At 34.3% G+C, this 14,816-nt stretch overlaps 1 protein-coding gene across 4 annotated transcripts in view; it reads left to right on the plus strand.

Moving 5' to 3' along the window:
• LOC149801329 (tyrosine-protein kinase CSK-like) overlaps positions 1-14,816 on the plus strand; it is an 84,490-nt gene that overhangs the window by 19,674 nt on the left and 50,000 nt on the right. For all 4 annotated transcript variants that reach the window (XM_089955375.1, XM_089955374.1, XM_089955376.1 and 1 more), the window contains 2 exons: positions 5,037-5,153; positions 12,201-12,301. In XM_089955375.1, the coding sequence (XP_089811501.1) occupies positions 5,037-5,153; positions 12,201-12,301 (218 nt within the window). The remainder of the gene's footprint in view (positions 1-5,036; positions 5,154-12,200; positions 12,302-14,816) is intronic.

Below are 14,816 nucleotides of genomic sequence, written 5' to 3' on the forward strand. Positions count from 1 at the left end.
CAGGGTCCTGCCCCAGAGCAATAAAGTGTTGGTTTCTAATAAAATTGTGGTATACCATGGTATGTGCCATGGTATGTTTTGAAATACTGCTAAATACCATGGTATGAATTTTTGTGTGATAAGCAGCTCTACTTGTTAATGGAGAGGTGTAGAGGTGGACTATGTAATTGATTACACTCTGATTTAAATGCTTGCGTAGTTGTTATCATGGGTTTTGAAGTACTGGAGAACTATTGAACTACCACTGGCATGATATATTAGTATATAAATTATTATGTACAGTCTTAATGCATCACAACCATGCTTTCTCCCTTGGTGGTGGGCAGCAGTTTGTAGTTGGTAGAATACTGAAATGTAGTGTGTGATGAATCTTGATGAGTACTACACCTCTTCACTTGAGCAGATCACTGTGACCTACTTGTACATTTGATACTTTTCTGACTTAAGTTGAAGATTATTTGTCAAGCACTATTCATGCTGGAATCATCAAACTAGATGATTGTATGCATTCTGCTAGTACCACGCCCATACAAAAAGGTCACTGTGACCTAATTTCAGATGTTATTGGCTTTAGTTAAGTGGTTGTTTTAGCTCATTAGCACATATGAATGGTATTTGTTTTTGCAAGCTATATACATACAGCATACTATCCTATCTAAACCATTAAACTTGGTGAAGAGTATTTCATCTTCATTATAGAAGCAGGTTATTATGGCCCATTTTGTGTTCTTCATCGAGTCTTGAAATTTTGCATTTCAAGTTTATTAATTGGGTACTGGGCTGTTAGTAACTTGAAATTTCATAATTAGATGCATTTCTGTCAGTATTATGCCCTGATAACAAAAGGTCTCACTAACCCACTTTTTATGTTTTACCAACCTATATTTAGTATTTGTGTTTAGTTAATTATCACAGAGATCTTTCCATGCTATATACATAATAGCCTGCACAGAAAGATTTTTTCCTGTTTATTCAGTGGGAAACTTCCTATACTGTATATTGTGATAGATTTATCCTCAACAGTTAATTACTATGTACATGTGAATGGGACAGCATGTTTGTTTGAGTTATCAGAGTAGTTAGGAAAAAAGAACACTAATACAATCCATTATATTAGTTTAAGAACAAAATTTTCTTCAAATACCCTAGGTAGATGGAGTTCCCTCCCTCCACCATTAAATGAGCCTATCCCTTCAGGAGAATATCACACTTTTGTAATTGCTGAACACAATAGGATGCAGGTTAGGTAGTCACAAAATTTGAACTTAAATTTCAAAATACGGCATTGTATTGTTTACTCTCATATTTGCAGTTTTGTGAACTGTAGAAAAGACCTTAACCTAGATGTTACTCAGACTTTTTATATTCAGAAATATTTTGTACATGGAGAAAAAACTAAAGATTTTAAGAACATCAAAGTGAATTAAATGGGGGGGGGGTGACCAGACTTATTTTGTCACTATGTGCATCGTTGTAATATGAATCTCTAATTTGTTTTTTATATGAAATATCTTTCTGTCTGTAGTCACTTATAAGTCTAGTCCTACAATGAGCAGTATAGATCCTGATTTGCCTTAGCTTAATGTGTTTGCAGATCAAGGTCTATGTTGTTTGCTCTACTTATTACTCCAAACAAACTGCACTGACCCAGATCTGCCTGCACAGTATGTGGTGACAGATCTAGGTCTGTGCAGTTTGCAGTTAGACTTGTCTTATAAGTGACTGTATGTGTTATAATATTGTATCTCTATCTTACATCCAGATTTTTAAAGTACTTTTGTTGAGATATATTGAAAGATATAAACTTTTTAAAACAGAAGGAAATAGATCATTGCAGTTGAATTAAACCTGCACATGCACAACATGAATACAAGGACACAGAACATGACAGGTATCAACATCCAGATCTGACATTTTTGTAAGTTTACTAACTACACAGACCCTATGTTTCATTTTAATTTGTAATCGAGCCAGTGTAGCAAAATATTTGCAAGGTACCCAATCTGATTGAGTTGTGACAAATTTTAGTTTCAGAGCAAGGTGTTGTCCTGAAAGCCACACTTACTGGTACTTGAAGTCATTTTATGGTATGTCATGAAGTGACTTGCTTTCTTAAAATAATATGCGATTGAGGTAAATGTTTGACATGTTATTTAGTTATTTATTTATTTATTTATTTATTTGCTTATTTTTTTGACATTGTTGTGCAGGTTTTCTGTTAAACTCTAATACATGTATACAGTAAAGATTGTTTATAATGTTTTACAGGGAACTGGAAGTTTTTAATGTTATAACTGAGAAAATGTTATATACAACTTTGTTGTTTATGTTTGAAAATTTAAGTGCATGCACCTGTTAATGACATTGGATATAAATGTAGTAAACAATTTATGCTGGTATGATTACTGCCAGAAAAATTTATTTGAACTTGTATTTAAGGTAATACAAATTTCAAGCTACATATATTTTTATATGTATATTGTTATGACTATGGTCATAAACTACTGTAAGTAACAGGAGGAAACAAAACTAGTCTTGTAAAACTTAACAATTTAATTATCAGTGTTATAAATGAAAATGGGAAAGAAACTTTCAATATTATGAAGTGAATCCAAAAATAATCCTGAAAGAGTTAAGTACAAAAGAATGAAAAGTTCTGTATAAACGTCAGAACTGGAAATGTACTGGTCCACCAAAAATCGTGATGTCATCAAAATGGCCTTGACCAGAACTTCTTTGAATAATGCACAATAGTTTCGTAATAATATCATAGTCCAATTGAGCCACTTTCCATGCCACTGGACAGTCCAAACAAATGTTTTTCTTCTCAAATAACATCAAAATGAAGCATAAAATACATCTGCAGACTTGATATTACAACAAAACAACAAATAAGAATGACCCCAAAATTGGAATGAAATCAGATTACTCAGATCTCCCCTTATATACACCTTCAAAGTGTCTGTTATGACTATATGCTGCAATATACCACATGTGATGGATCGTACTACTAAATTTAATATTTCAAAAGACCTAATCATGTGACCTAACTCTTCCAAGTGGAATTTTGAGATACCACCTGCCTGATCTGTCCAATAGAAAAGAAGACAGAAACTTGTAAACATCTTTACTAATAATTGTATTATTAGTAAATGTCAACACCACATACATAAAGCATCTATTTATAGATCCTGTGCAATTTTATGTTCTTTAACATGTTAGAAATAGACCCTATTTATCTACAAAATCCAGCTATAGGTAATCACTACAATTTACAGCCATGAATAAAAAAATTACAGAAATTATATGAAATCATGTACCAGGATTTAAAAAAGATATAGATATACATAGCAATATACATGATAGCATGAAAAACTTCAAACATTTTAAGTTTTACCGTCTGCTGAAAGTTTCAACATACAAGCACATATACCTGCTGGTGAATCATTACTTAATTTTTTGACTGCTTCAGTGGCCTTAGTGGTTAGAGAGTCCACCTCTGATTCGGGAGGTTGTGGGTTTGAAACCCAGCCTTGTCATATCCAGCGACTTGGAAAAATGGTACTAACAGCTTTCTTGCTTGGTGTTCAGCATTAAGAGTTTAGTGTTAGGACTGTTCAGCCTGGTGTCAGGATAATGTGACTGGGTGGGACATGATGCCACATGTCTGTGGCATGATGCCCCAGTGCTAGACATCAGTCTATAAGCTCCCACACTGCAGACATCGTAGCAATATAGCTAACTTTTTTAAAGCTATGTTAGAAATCAAAATCACACACTAACACTTACATGTCCAATAACTTGATAAGTCATAAATTAGTCCTTCATTTATTTGGGTGGAAAGAAGTTGTCAGTAAAGTGATCTTGTTTTTTTATAATTATCTCAGTTTTTTTTTGTTGACATGTTTTTCAGTAATCTGCAAATGCATAAAAAGAAAATCAGGTGTATCACTGAGTTGTACTCATTGAACATAATGGGTCTAGAACAATAGCTAAAGAATATTTCTAAATCATTTGGTCAGAAAAATATAAAACAAAAGCATTTCTGATCATACTTAAATTGCACTGTTCCAATAATTCCTGATTTCAGATTACAGATTATGAATGATGTGTAATTATCATGCCATGTTATTTAAATGATGTGTAATTATCATGCCATGTTATTTAAATGATGTGTAATTATCATGCCATGTTATTTAAATGACCACCATTTTTTTACCTGGCGTTTTGCATATCAGGAAATAAAAGTGTTACAATTTTGCTAATTTTCTCAGATGGACAACAAATCAGATAATAAAGTTAATTAAATGTTCTAACAAATGAATGTTATAACATTAGGAACATGGCCAGGGAAAATAAACTTAAACATTTGAACAGTGGATACATTTTATCCAAGAATGTAATAAACAATCTTTACTGTACATTGTTTATATGTAATGCTTTTCTGTTAATAGCTTATTGGTTATCTTAATTTGGTTAATTTTTATATTGTTATTCTAACTACTGTTAATGGGTTTTCTATTTATACGTATAATTCTACCTTTAGTTATATGTTTTATATTTTTTTAAATCCCCCTGCCATATTCTATGGATGTGAGATAATGTTTACTCAATTCTCTATCCATTACAAAAGATTTTTTCACATGTCCTTGACAGATTTCATTTCCATTACTGTTTAAAAATGTCCGGGAATGAAACTTTATTTCAATAATACTCAGTTCAAATTTGATTTTTAACATTTTTAGGCAGATGTATACTGTTGTGGCCGATGTTTTACTTATCACCCTGCCTTTACACATTGCCCTAAGCTTTCTTTGATTGCTCCATATTGGTTTGGCCATCTGTGTCTTGTAGACATGTTTCTGTTAGGTCTTGAGTCTGAAGTAGTTTTTTTTTTTTTTTTTTTTTTGTTCCATATGTTTCATGAGTACAGGACCAGGATAACTATTAACTGTATTTACCTGTAGTATGTGGTGACTTCTTCTCACAAAAATGAATTCATATAGATCTGGATAAGTATTTGATTTTCATTGCAGCCAGAGATCTGGCAGCCTGGAGAGGAGGTGTTATGTATTTACAACTTCAGAGGGACCGCAAGTGATGATCTTCCCTTCGCCAAAGGGGATGTGTTGACCATTGTGAAGCAAACAAAGGTAATTTCAGCACTTAAAATTTGTGCAGAAGTTTTCATATTTGTTTTATGCATTGTGAAAAGTACTATTTTGCTTACATGCTGTTAGCTCATGACCTGAAGACGTAAATTTTCAGACTGCAAGAATGATTTTACCAAGTGGTTCAGTAGTTTTTGGCCCTAAAATATAACAAGATTTGAAGGTTAATTTTGAACACTTCACTGTTAGATGAAGGAGGATTGCATGGTATATGATTTCAATACAATTCATATGACACTGTCTCAAATGCATCGGCAGATACAAAACAGTGGCTATGTTTATAGGTGAGCTCCAAGTGGTCTAAAGCGCTGTCCATTATGGATCACTACCATCTCACCTCTGTCTGCATGGGTTCGAGTCTCAGATTCGGCCATTGTGGGTATGTGTGAAAACTTGCCAGTAGCTTCTCATGGGTCGGTGGTTCTTTCCGGGGTTTTCCTGGGTTCTTCCTCCACCATTAATACTTGCTGCCATGTATAGCCTATTGTGTGCTGAAAAATGGCGTTAAACCCTACAACAACAACAACAACAACAACATATATAGATCTAGAGCTTATAGAATAGTATGTTGTCCATCTGTCAATTAGTACAATTTTTTTATATTGCTCTCCTCCTAAACTACTTGGAGGATTGCTATGAAACTTAACATATTCATCCCATAATCTAGTTTCTAGATGAAAATGGTGTTGTTCACAAATCCAGTATGGCTGCCACAGTGGCCATAGTGAAAATCTCATCACTACTCCTCCTGAATGGATGATTATATCAATATGGGTTTTCACTCAGAGACTTCATTTGACGTGTAGTTGGTCATAAATGACAATGGTGCAAAACTGTGGTCCAATATGGCCACATGGCAGCCATCTTGAAAATCTTGCTATTGCTATTCCTTTTAAAACGGTGTTAATATCAACATATGATTTTCACTAAAGGACTTCTTATGAAGTCTGCTTAGTTCTAAATGAAAAATGGTACCATCAGATGCCCAGTAAGACCTCCATGACAGTCATCTTGAAAATCTATTAAAAAAACTGCTAGCTCTTCTTGATCATTTTCACTTCTGGATTTCAGAGGTAAAATGAGCCAACTTTTTTTACTTTTTATATATTTTGTAATTCATTCACTGCACTTTGAGAAGATGATATTGTTTACTCTGTCAAAATTCATTTTTGCTAAAAATAGTGTACTTTTAACTAATTCAGGCCAGTTTGGTTAGCCATCTGCTTATGTCATGTACAAATTCCACAAGTACAATATGTAAAGAAATTACAGCCACAGTACAAGAAAGAGTGTAAAGTATGCCAACATTCTGCTCAGAAGTATGTGAATTTATCCAGTTTCCCTAATATAGCCCCAACAGTGGCCTTCTTAGAAATCTTGTTTTCGCTGTTCCTCCTACATGAATGGTCATATCAACATGGAGTTTTCACTAAAACATTAATAATATATACTGATCTAAATAGATAGTGCCAATTTGCAGTCCCGTATGGGCATCATGGCAGCCATCTTGAAAAATCTTATTTCAGCTCCTCCTGAACAATAAGTTATATTGACTAACTTTTTCACCACATGACTTCTTATGATGTTCATTTGGTCTTAAATGAACACTATGGCCACCACACAGTCACCATCTTGGAAATCTTGTTTTTGCTACTCCTCTTGAACGGATGATTATGTCATGGGATTTTCACTGAAAGACTTTGTATGTTGTGTTTTTCTTAAATTAAAATACTGCTGATCAGATTATTCAGTTTTTGGCCATCTAGAAAATCTTGTTTCTGCTAATCTTCAAGGGCAAGTCATTTTTGACATGGTTTTATCCAAAGAGTTTTATTGGTGTTTTACTTGCTCTTAATTAGTGGCCGAGAGGTCTAAAGCGCTTTACATTACGGATCACTGCCATCTCACCTCTGTCTGCATGGGTTCGAGTCTCAGATTCGGCCAATTTGGGTATGTGAGAAAGCTTGCCAGTAGCTTCTCATGGGTTGGTGGTTCTTTCCAGGGTTTTCCGGGGTTCTTTCCACCATTAATACTGGCCCCCATGTATAGTGCTGAAAAATGGCGCTAAACCCCGCAATAACAACAACTTGCTCTTAATTAAAATTACTAACCCTCAATATGGCCACCATGTTAGCTACCTTGAAAATATTGCTATTTTTACTCACGAATGGATGGCTATATCAAGATGGGGTTTTCACCAATATGCTTCTTATGATAATTTGTTTGCACCTGAAAATCTTGTTACCACTCATCCCTTTGAATGCATGGTCATAATGGCACGGGGTTTTCACCAATAAACCTCTAACGATGTCTGCTTTGTCCTAAGTGAAAATGGTGACAATTCAGCATTAAATATGTCCACCACAAATTCATATTTGACAATCTTGTTATCACTGTAGAATATCAATGATGGTTTCAGCACTCAGCAGTTAAAGGAAGAAATCATCTTGAATTCTTGTAAATTCTTTTTGCCCAGTAGAGCATAAGTCCCTTCAAGGGACTCTTGTTACTGTGAGATAACATGTGTCTAATCTGCCTAGTCAGTCTAGACCATATTGCAAAGAAAATGACTTTTTTTCACACAGGTAACCAATATAAGCTTCTTGCTAACATGGGTAACATATTATGCTGCAGTTTCACACCTAGCCCTTGATTTCTTAATAGTGTTTGTATGTCAGGTGATACTATTTAGTAACTTAGGCATCATTTTGATTTGGAGAAAGTTTTCATTTTAGCAAACTGGCACACATCTTTAGGAGTCAGAACTCTGAGACATTAAGAGACAGAAAATGTCAATGTTTTCGTCTGTTCAGGTAATATTACAGTTAGTCCAGGTCATTAGTATTTTCAAGACTGAAGCTTTACTTTAAATTTGTAATGCCAAACAGCAGATGACATTTTTGTATGTAATTACTTTTCACAAGAAAAACATTTCCAACTTACTTTTGAAATGAGCACTCAAGTGTCTCAGCCAGTTCCCACCAACTTTCACAAAATGCATGCTGTTAATCTGTTTATAAAGTAGAGAATGTCAATGGCTGTTTGGTCAAAATCTAATGGGGTTAGTGACCAAAATGTATTCCAGTTTTGTTTGGCCAAACTTCCTTTTTTATGGCTCATATATGTTGCTCAGTAGAATGGAGGTTTGACCAATAAGGATCATTAACACAAAAGTTGGTGAAAATGAGATGGTTGGAATTCTTTTAAATACAAATTAATTTTCTCATGAAACATAATTGCATGCATTTAGAAATATCTGCTGGGTTCTTTACTTTGGCATGACAATGTAATAATAAATCTGCACTGCCTTGAAAATACAGGTGGTCTAGGGCAAGCATTTGGCTAATCTGATGAAATAAAAAAATGTGTACATTCACTTTGTCTTTACTTTTCCCATAGGTAACTCATAAAGATGCGTGCTAGCTCACTGTAAAGGCAAATTATGACACCTAGATTACTTAAACATTTCACTGTACATGTAAATACCACTAATTATTCAAGTGATGTTTGTGCAACTGCCATTTTTCAAGTTATAAACTTTATCTCTTTTATTCTATGTTTTTTTCTAAGGAGCCATGTATTAGAACATAATATTTTGATGGCTTTGACCCAGTTTAGTATCAGGCTTGCATCATATGCCTATGGTTCCTTAGTACAGTGTAAGTAGTGTAGTGGAGAAGTTCATTGTGTTGAGTACAATGAGGACAGGGATGAAAAACTTGTGCAGCTCACTCATCCCAGGGATGAGTGCTTAAGAAATATTTTTCTAAGCCCTGCCTTCCCAAATCCTGAATATAAGTTCCAGTGAACTGCGACTTGTTTGCAAAACTATGATTGATACCCAAGGAAATAAGTGAATTTACCCTGTCAGGGCATTTAAAGCATGATGAAGTCTCCTTTGAGGGCATCCTCATAATGTGGGGGCATTTCTATGCACCCCACTGCTGATGCATTTAATATTTGCAATGCAAGCAGAAACCATCCTAGGGGGTGACTAAGGGGAAATAATATTGAATCTAGCTTCACTTACAGTTAAAACATTAACCCCTGGAGCTTTTTGTAATTTTTGCCTGAAAATCGAGTAGGAAACACATTTTGAAAGCTATTTCTGAATAAACTCGAAAACACCAAATCCCCGGTCATCTTTCAATAACATACTGCCTAGTTGTTTTTCATTGGCTATTTGACTCGCACATGAGCGGAAGGGTAATTTTTTATTTTTTATTTTATTAAATAAAATGGAGCCATTATTTTTGTATGGAGACCACTCTTTATTCCAAATGCCCATCTTATCCTACTTTTTGCAAAGGCTCATCTGTCTGTTTGCAGTTCATACTGGTTTGCCTTAGATCTGAGACCAAAAAGTCACAAAATCAGATTCCGACCACGGGCAAATTTTGGGTTTAAAAAAAATCGGGTCCAAAAAATGAGGTTTTTCTATCTGTATTTTGTAGTGCAACTAGATATTCCAGATTATTTGGTATCATTGTAGAGCTACATCTGTCTGCCTTTCTATAATACCACCCATTTTAGTGTATCATGCATGACCATGATGCTACAGAGCTCGGCAGTAGGCTACTACCTCCTGCCCTGTAAAGTCGTCGCTAGGGGTTAATGTGTTAAGAGAGAAGTTTTAGTTGTCACTTTGTATTGCTGCTTGTTGTCTCAAAGTTTTTATATGCCAGCCTCAAGGCAGAGCATATTGTTATGTTGTCCTTCTGCCCATCCAGCGCTCTATTACCAGTTTGGTTTCCACACAGTAGCTCGTGTTGTCCTCCCTCTTCAGTTCAAATGTCAATATCACAGGGACTGGAAAGAACAAAAATGGTTTCTGCATGATAACATTATTTACAAAACATCTTTGGACCAAACTTTGTTGATGTCTTGCACAATGGGTATGGAAGAAGTCTATCCACTTTGGGTCATAAAGGTCAAAGGCGAAGGTCACTGACCGAATGAGGACATGTTTGTTTGCATGATAACTTTACTTCTAGGAATGTACCTTGACCATAGCTTTTGTGGTGCTTGTAATGAACGCATGGAAGAGGCCTATTTTTTGTGGGGAGGGCGTTGGTTCGAAGAGCTGAGTAATTGTACTTTGAGGATGGCTTGCATTTGGGGTAATAAAAAATGGTTATAGATTTTGGGAAGAAAAGGTCACTGGTCATGGTCATGTTCAGTCTGATAAAACAGTAATGGTTTCCGCAAAATAAATTTTATGTAAAGTGCCTACATTGGAGACTATTTGAAAGAAAGGAAGGTGTATAATGTGCCATTTACAGTACTCATTGTGATAATTTACTCACTTGTCATTGAATTGAAGAAACCATAGTGTTGTTTTTGCACCTTGAATATGCTAGTGATTCTAAGAAAGCTCCAGCCATGTGGTGCTTGTCACTGGCCATGAGTAATAATATAATTAGAGTTTATAAATGGATACAAAGATTTTCCCTGTAAACTCCAGTCAAAGGCCTTGATCAAGCTTTAATGAAGTATTCAATTACTGATCATTTCTTCTCCGCAGAATTAAACATACAGTAGTGAAGAAAAGAATTGATTTACAAAGTCCACTTGAAATGAGAAACATGTTCATAAACTGCAAACACAATATGCACATTTGTCTTTTTTTTGTAAATCAGCATAAATGAGATCAACTTCTCCTCCATGATGGATTATTTGCATTGCAGAAGAGTTAAATAAAAATGCACCAGGTGTGACTTTCTGCTGTACTTAGGATGGATTGAGATCATGGATGAAGTTGCCTAATGTGAAAGAAGACGAGTATAAAATGATATCTAATGACAAATTGTATTTTTACATACTGTATATATACTTGACTATAATTGGAGTCAAACTGCAAACAGCAAAGATCCTGATCTGCCATAGCACACAGTGCCTACAGATCAGAGTCTATCTTTCTTGTTCTATTGATTACTCCTAACAAACTGCACAGACCCAGATCTGCTGGCACATTATGTGACAGCAGATCTAGGTTTGTGCATTTTTAAGTTGGACTCCTCTAGAAAGCAGGTATATACAGTACTTATCTATCCTCTTTTGTTTAATTCCAGCACTACCAATAAAAATTAAGATGTTTGACAGCTTTAATATTCATTAAAATTTTTATCAAAACTTTATTGCAAACTTGACAGACAGAAAAGTCAAGAAGAAGGGCTATACTATGCATCGGATGAAATTATTAATTTTGTATAGTGGGTAACATGTTTGTATGTCATGCAAAAAAGTGGCAATTGAAATCCCATTGTCTCCAGTATTATTTTTTAGCTTTGTTATTTTTTTATTAAATTATTTTAAGTATAAGATAATTTCAAATTGGATTGGATGATTTATGTAAATGTTATGGAGGAGTCAAGTACATGTATTTAGACATGACAACTGATGTGCTTATCTTTTTAGGTCATACAATTTACATAAATGAAAGAAAACTATGTATACAAGTAAATTTACATGCCAGTAGTAGTACATCAGTAGTTACAAAAACAACAAAACAACAACAACTACTAATATAATTTTATTACTATTATTATTATTATTATTATTATTAAAAACTACAAACTCTATCACTTTGGTGTTTTGATCAAATGTATCTGGTCTCCATAATGATATTTCACTTTTCCCTGTTCAGGCCAGAGGAAGAAGCATGTTTTCCCTTTTGTTGTAGACTAGGATGGTCCCAATGCAAGTGAAAAATGTTGGTTATGGATGCCAAATTGAAGTCCCAAATTAACATGTTGAATGTTACCATCCAACAGACATAAACCTCTGGAGATATAGAACAGAATAGCCCTCAAGTAGGCTGGTGTGTACCCTCGGGTAGGCAGGTTCCACTTAGGAAAGGCAGGTTGAAGTACCTTCCTAAAATAGGCTAGGGACAATACTGATGGTGTTCTGAGGACTCTTTATCATTTGGCAATATTTGAACAAATATTGACTTAGTTAAAATGCTGCGATAGCTGTTGACTTTTACTCCTGAAAAATATATATCAGGTATTTTATCTTCCTTTGCAGGACATAAATTGGTATAGGGCTAGAAATATTCATGGAAAAGAAGGGATGATTCCAGCAACATATGTGCAGAAAAGAAAAGAGGTCTCCTTGCAAGCTATGCCGTAAGTCTATGACATAAAAACTGGGGGATTATATTATTGTCACCATGTTTAGCATTGGTTGCAGGGCCAATGCTTGGAGATGTGATTGTCAGATTCACACTAATTTCTAAAGCAAGGCACCAAAAATGAAATAAAAAAATGCATGAAAATTGCGGATAATATTGGTTATTCTACCTTTGTTTTATAAATTCCACCATCATTTAGAAAATCTCCCATTTATTTCACATGTAAGGGTGAATTCCTCCACCAACATAAAGTTTAGGTCCTAGAATTTACATTGCAGATATTTTGTGACACTCTCCATCAGTTCATCCATCCATCTGTAAATCCTTCTAAAAAACAAAAGACCAGCTCGGTGCAGATTCATTAGGCTTGGTAGTTATCTTGCTTATTTGGTAACCAACTATGAGAGTGATATTTGTCATGGGGTTGGAGGGGTGGGAGTGGGGAGGTGGAGTTCAAAAGTTAAATTGTTGCATGCTTGCTTCAACATTGCGTTTCATTCAGTTGATATTTAAGTCATGTGATGCAATAGATCTTGCTGATAATGGACATGATATTTTGGATGGATGGATTGGGGGAAAGAGCAGAATGTGTCAAGAAGAAAGGTGACAAGATGAGATAAGAATTCTTTATTTCAGACTGCATATCCATACACCAAAACTAAAATATAAACATAAAAGTATTTTAAAAATATAAGAAATATCATAGATTTCTTGTTACTTCTTCAGTATTGAATGCGTTATAGTTTGCAAACATGTTAGAGGCACTGTTCCTTCATGGAAGGCTTAACAGTAAAGGAAGACTATTATTATAAACAATAACTTGGTTTCTTTTCATACATTCACTAAAGTTTGCCCACAGAGGAATACAATACATTGTGCAGCAATAAGATTTGAATAATCTGAGTTTGATATTTAAGAACAATTTCTAAATTTATGTAGAAAGATGTTTATTAGAGTAAACAGAAATCTGTAATGTCTCATCTTGTCTTCATCACCTGACCATTTGGATTTTAAAATATGACTCAAATACATATAACTGTTGACATATGTAAAAACATGACAATTAAGATGTGCAGAAGAGAGAAGATGGTAATTTGAAAGAAGTTGAATGAAAGACCATGCATGCTGATTTTTGTACATTATAGATGATATCATTCTTAAATGTGCACTGTTCACATATCTTTAATAATTTCCTCTGATAGAAGGACATTTTCAGTGAGATATCATCAGTCAGCAAAACTGAAATTGTTAAGAAATTACACATTTGGTGTCAAGTGTAGCTCCATGTGACAATGACCCAGTTTACGATTTAACTCATATATATATATATATATATATATATATATATATATATATATATATATATATATATATATATGTTAAATAACAAAGGTGAAAGAACACCCCCTCTGCTTCACCCCATTGGTTACATGGGAGGAGCAGGATACTACACTTCCCCGATGCACATAGAACAATTGTTCGCCATAACAATTAACTAAAATATTAACTGTGTAGATGTGTATTTGAATATCAAGTAACTTTTTTAAAGAGCATCCAGTGATGGACCATTTCATTGTCCTACTAGCGTCTAAAAAACATTCAAACAGGGTGGTTGTGTTTTACATAAAAGTTGACAGTTTCCTTAAATGCATAGAGGCATAGGTCTGTTGAATGTTGCTTTTTAAAACCAAACTAATTAACAGAGATTGTGACTTTAGTATAACACTTTTAATTACTTTTTAAATAAAATTGTCAAAAGAGCGATAGGTCTATAATTAGTTTTGTCCATCAGGTTACCAATTTTACTTTTCAGAAGTGGGATAATTGTAACATCATTTGTGAAATGACCTGGAACAAAGTTATGTACAAACAATGATAAAATAAAATCATCGAAAGGACATGAAGTCTACTTTTTTGAAATTTAAAATGTTCCACATATAAAAGTTCTGATCCAGGAAATTTACCCGCTTTTTTGTTCAGCTATGGCATGTTGGAACTCAGATAATGTAATTAGTTCATTATTACTAGAAGGGGCCTTGAATGCTGAAAGAACATACTTCTTATTCAGATAGTTTCTAACACTATTGATTAAGGCCTCAAAATGATTTTTCCACATATTGGATATGTTATTCTGGTCAAGGGTCCCATCAGTGCAAATTGCAAGCCTATTGGAAGCTGTCATAGCATTTTGTTTAACTTGCTTCCAGAATTCAAGTTGGTTTAAATTTTAAAATTTATTTGCATGCATGTCTTCTCTACATTTTAATTCTTCCTCCTTACATAATCTAAAAGCATTCGTAAATTGAGCTCTAGTGAATGTTAAACACTTAAATTATATTTGCACAATAAAATATTATGGTGACCCGCATCAGCTCATGTGGTGATTTCATGCAGGTTAGGTAATTTTTGTTAGCCAAAGATTGATACTTATTTCTACATTGATGACAAACAATGTGGATAGACCACTATTGACTAATGAAGCTGAGCCTTCTTATTCTGGTGCATTGTGA

This window comes from Sinohyriopsis cumingii, chromosome 4 (assembly GCF_028554795.1).
Source record: "Sinohyriopsis cumingii isolate HCF-2022 chromosome 4, ASM2855479v2, whole genome shotgun sequence".
Lineage (NCBI taxonomy): Eukaryota > Metazoa > Mollusca > Bivalvia > Unionida > Unionidae > Sinohyriopsis > Sinohyriopsis cumingii.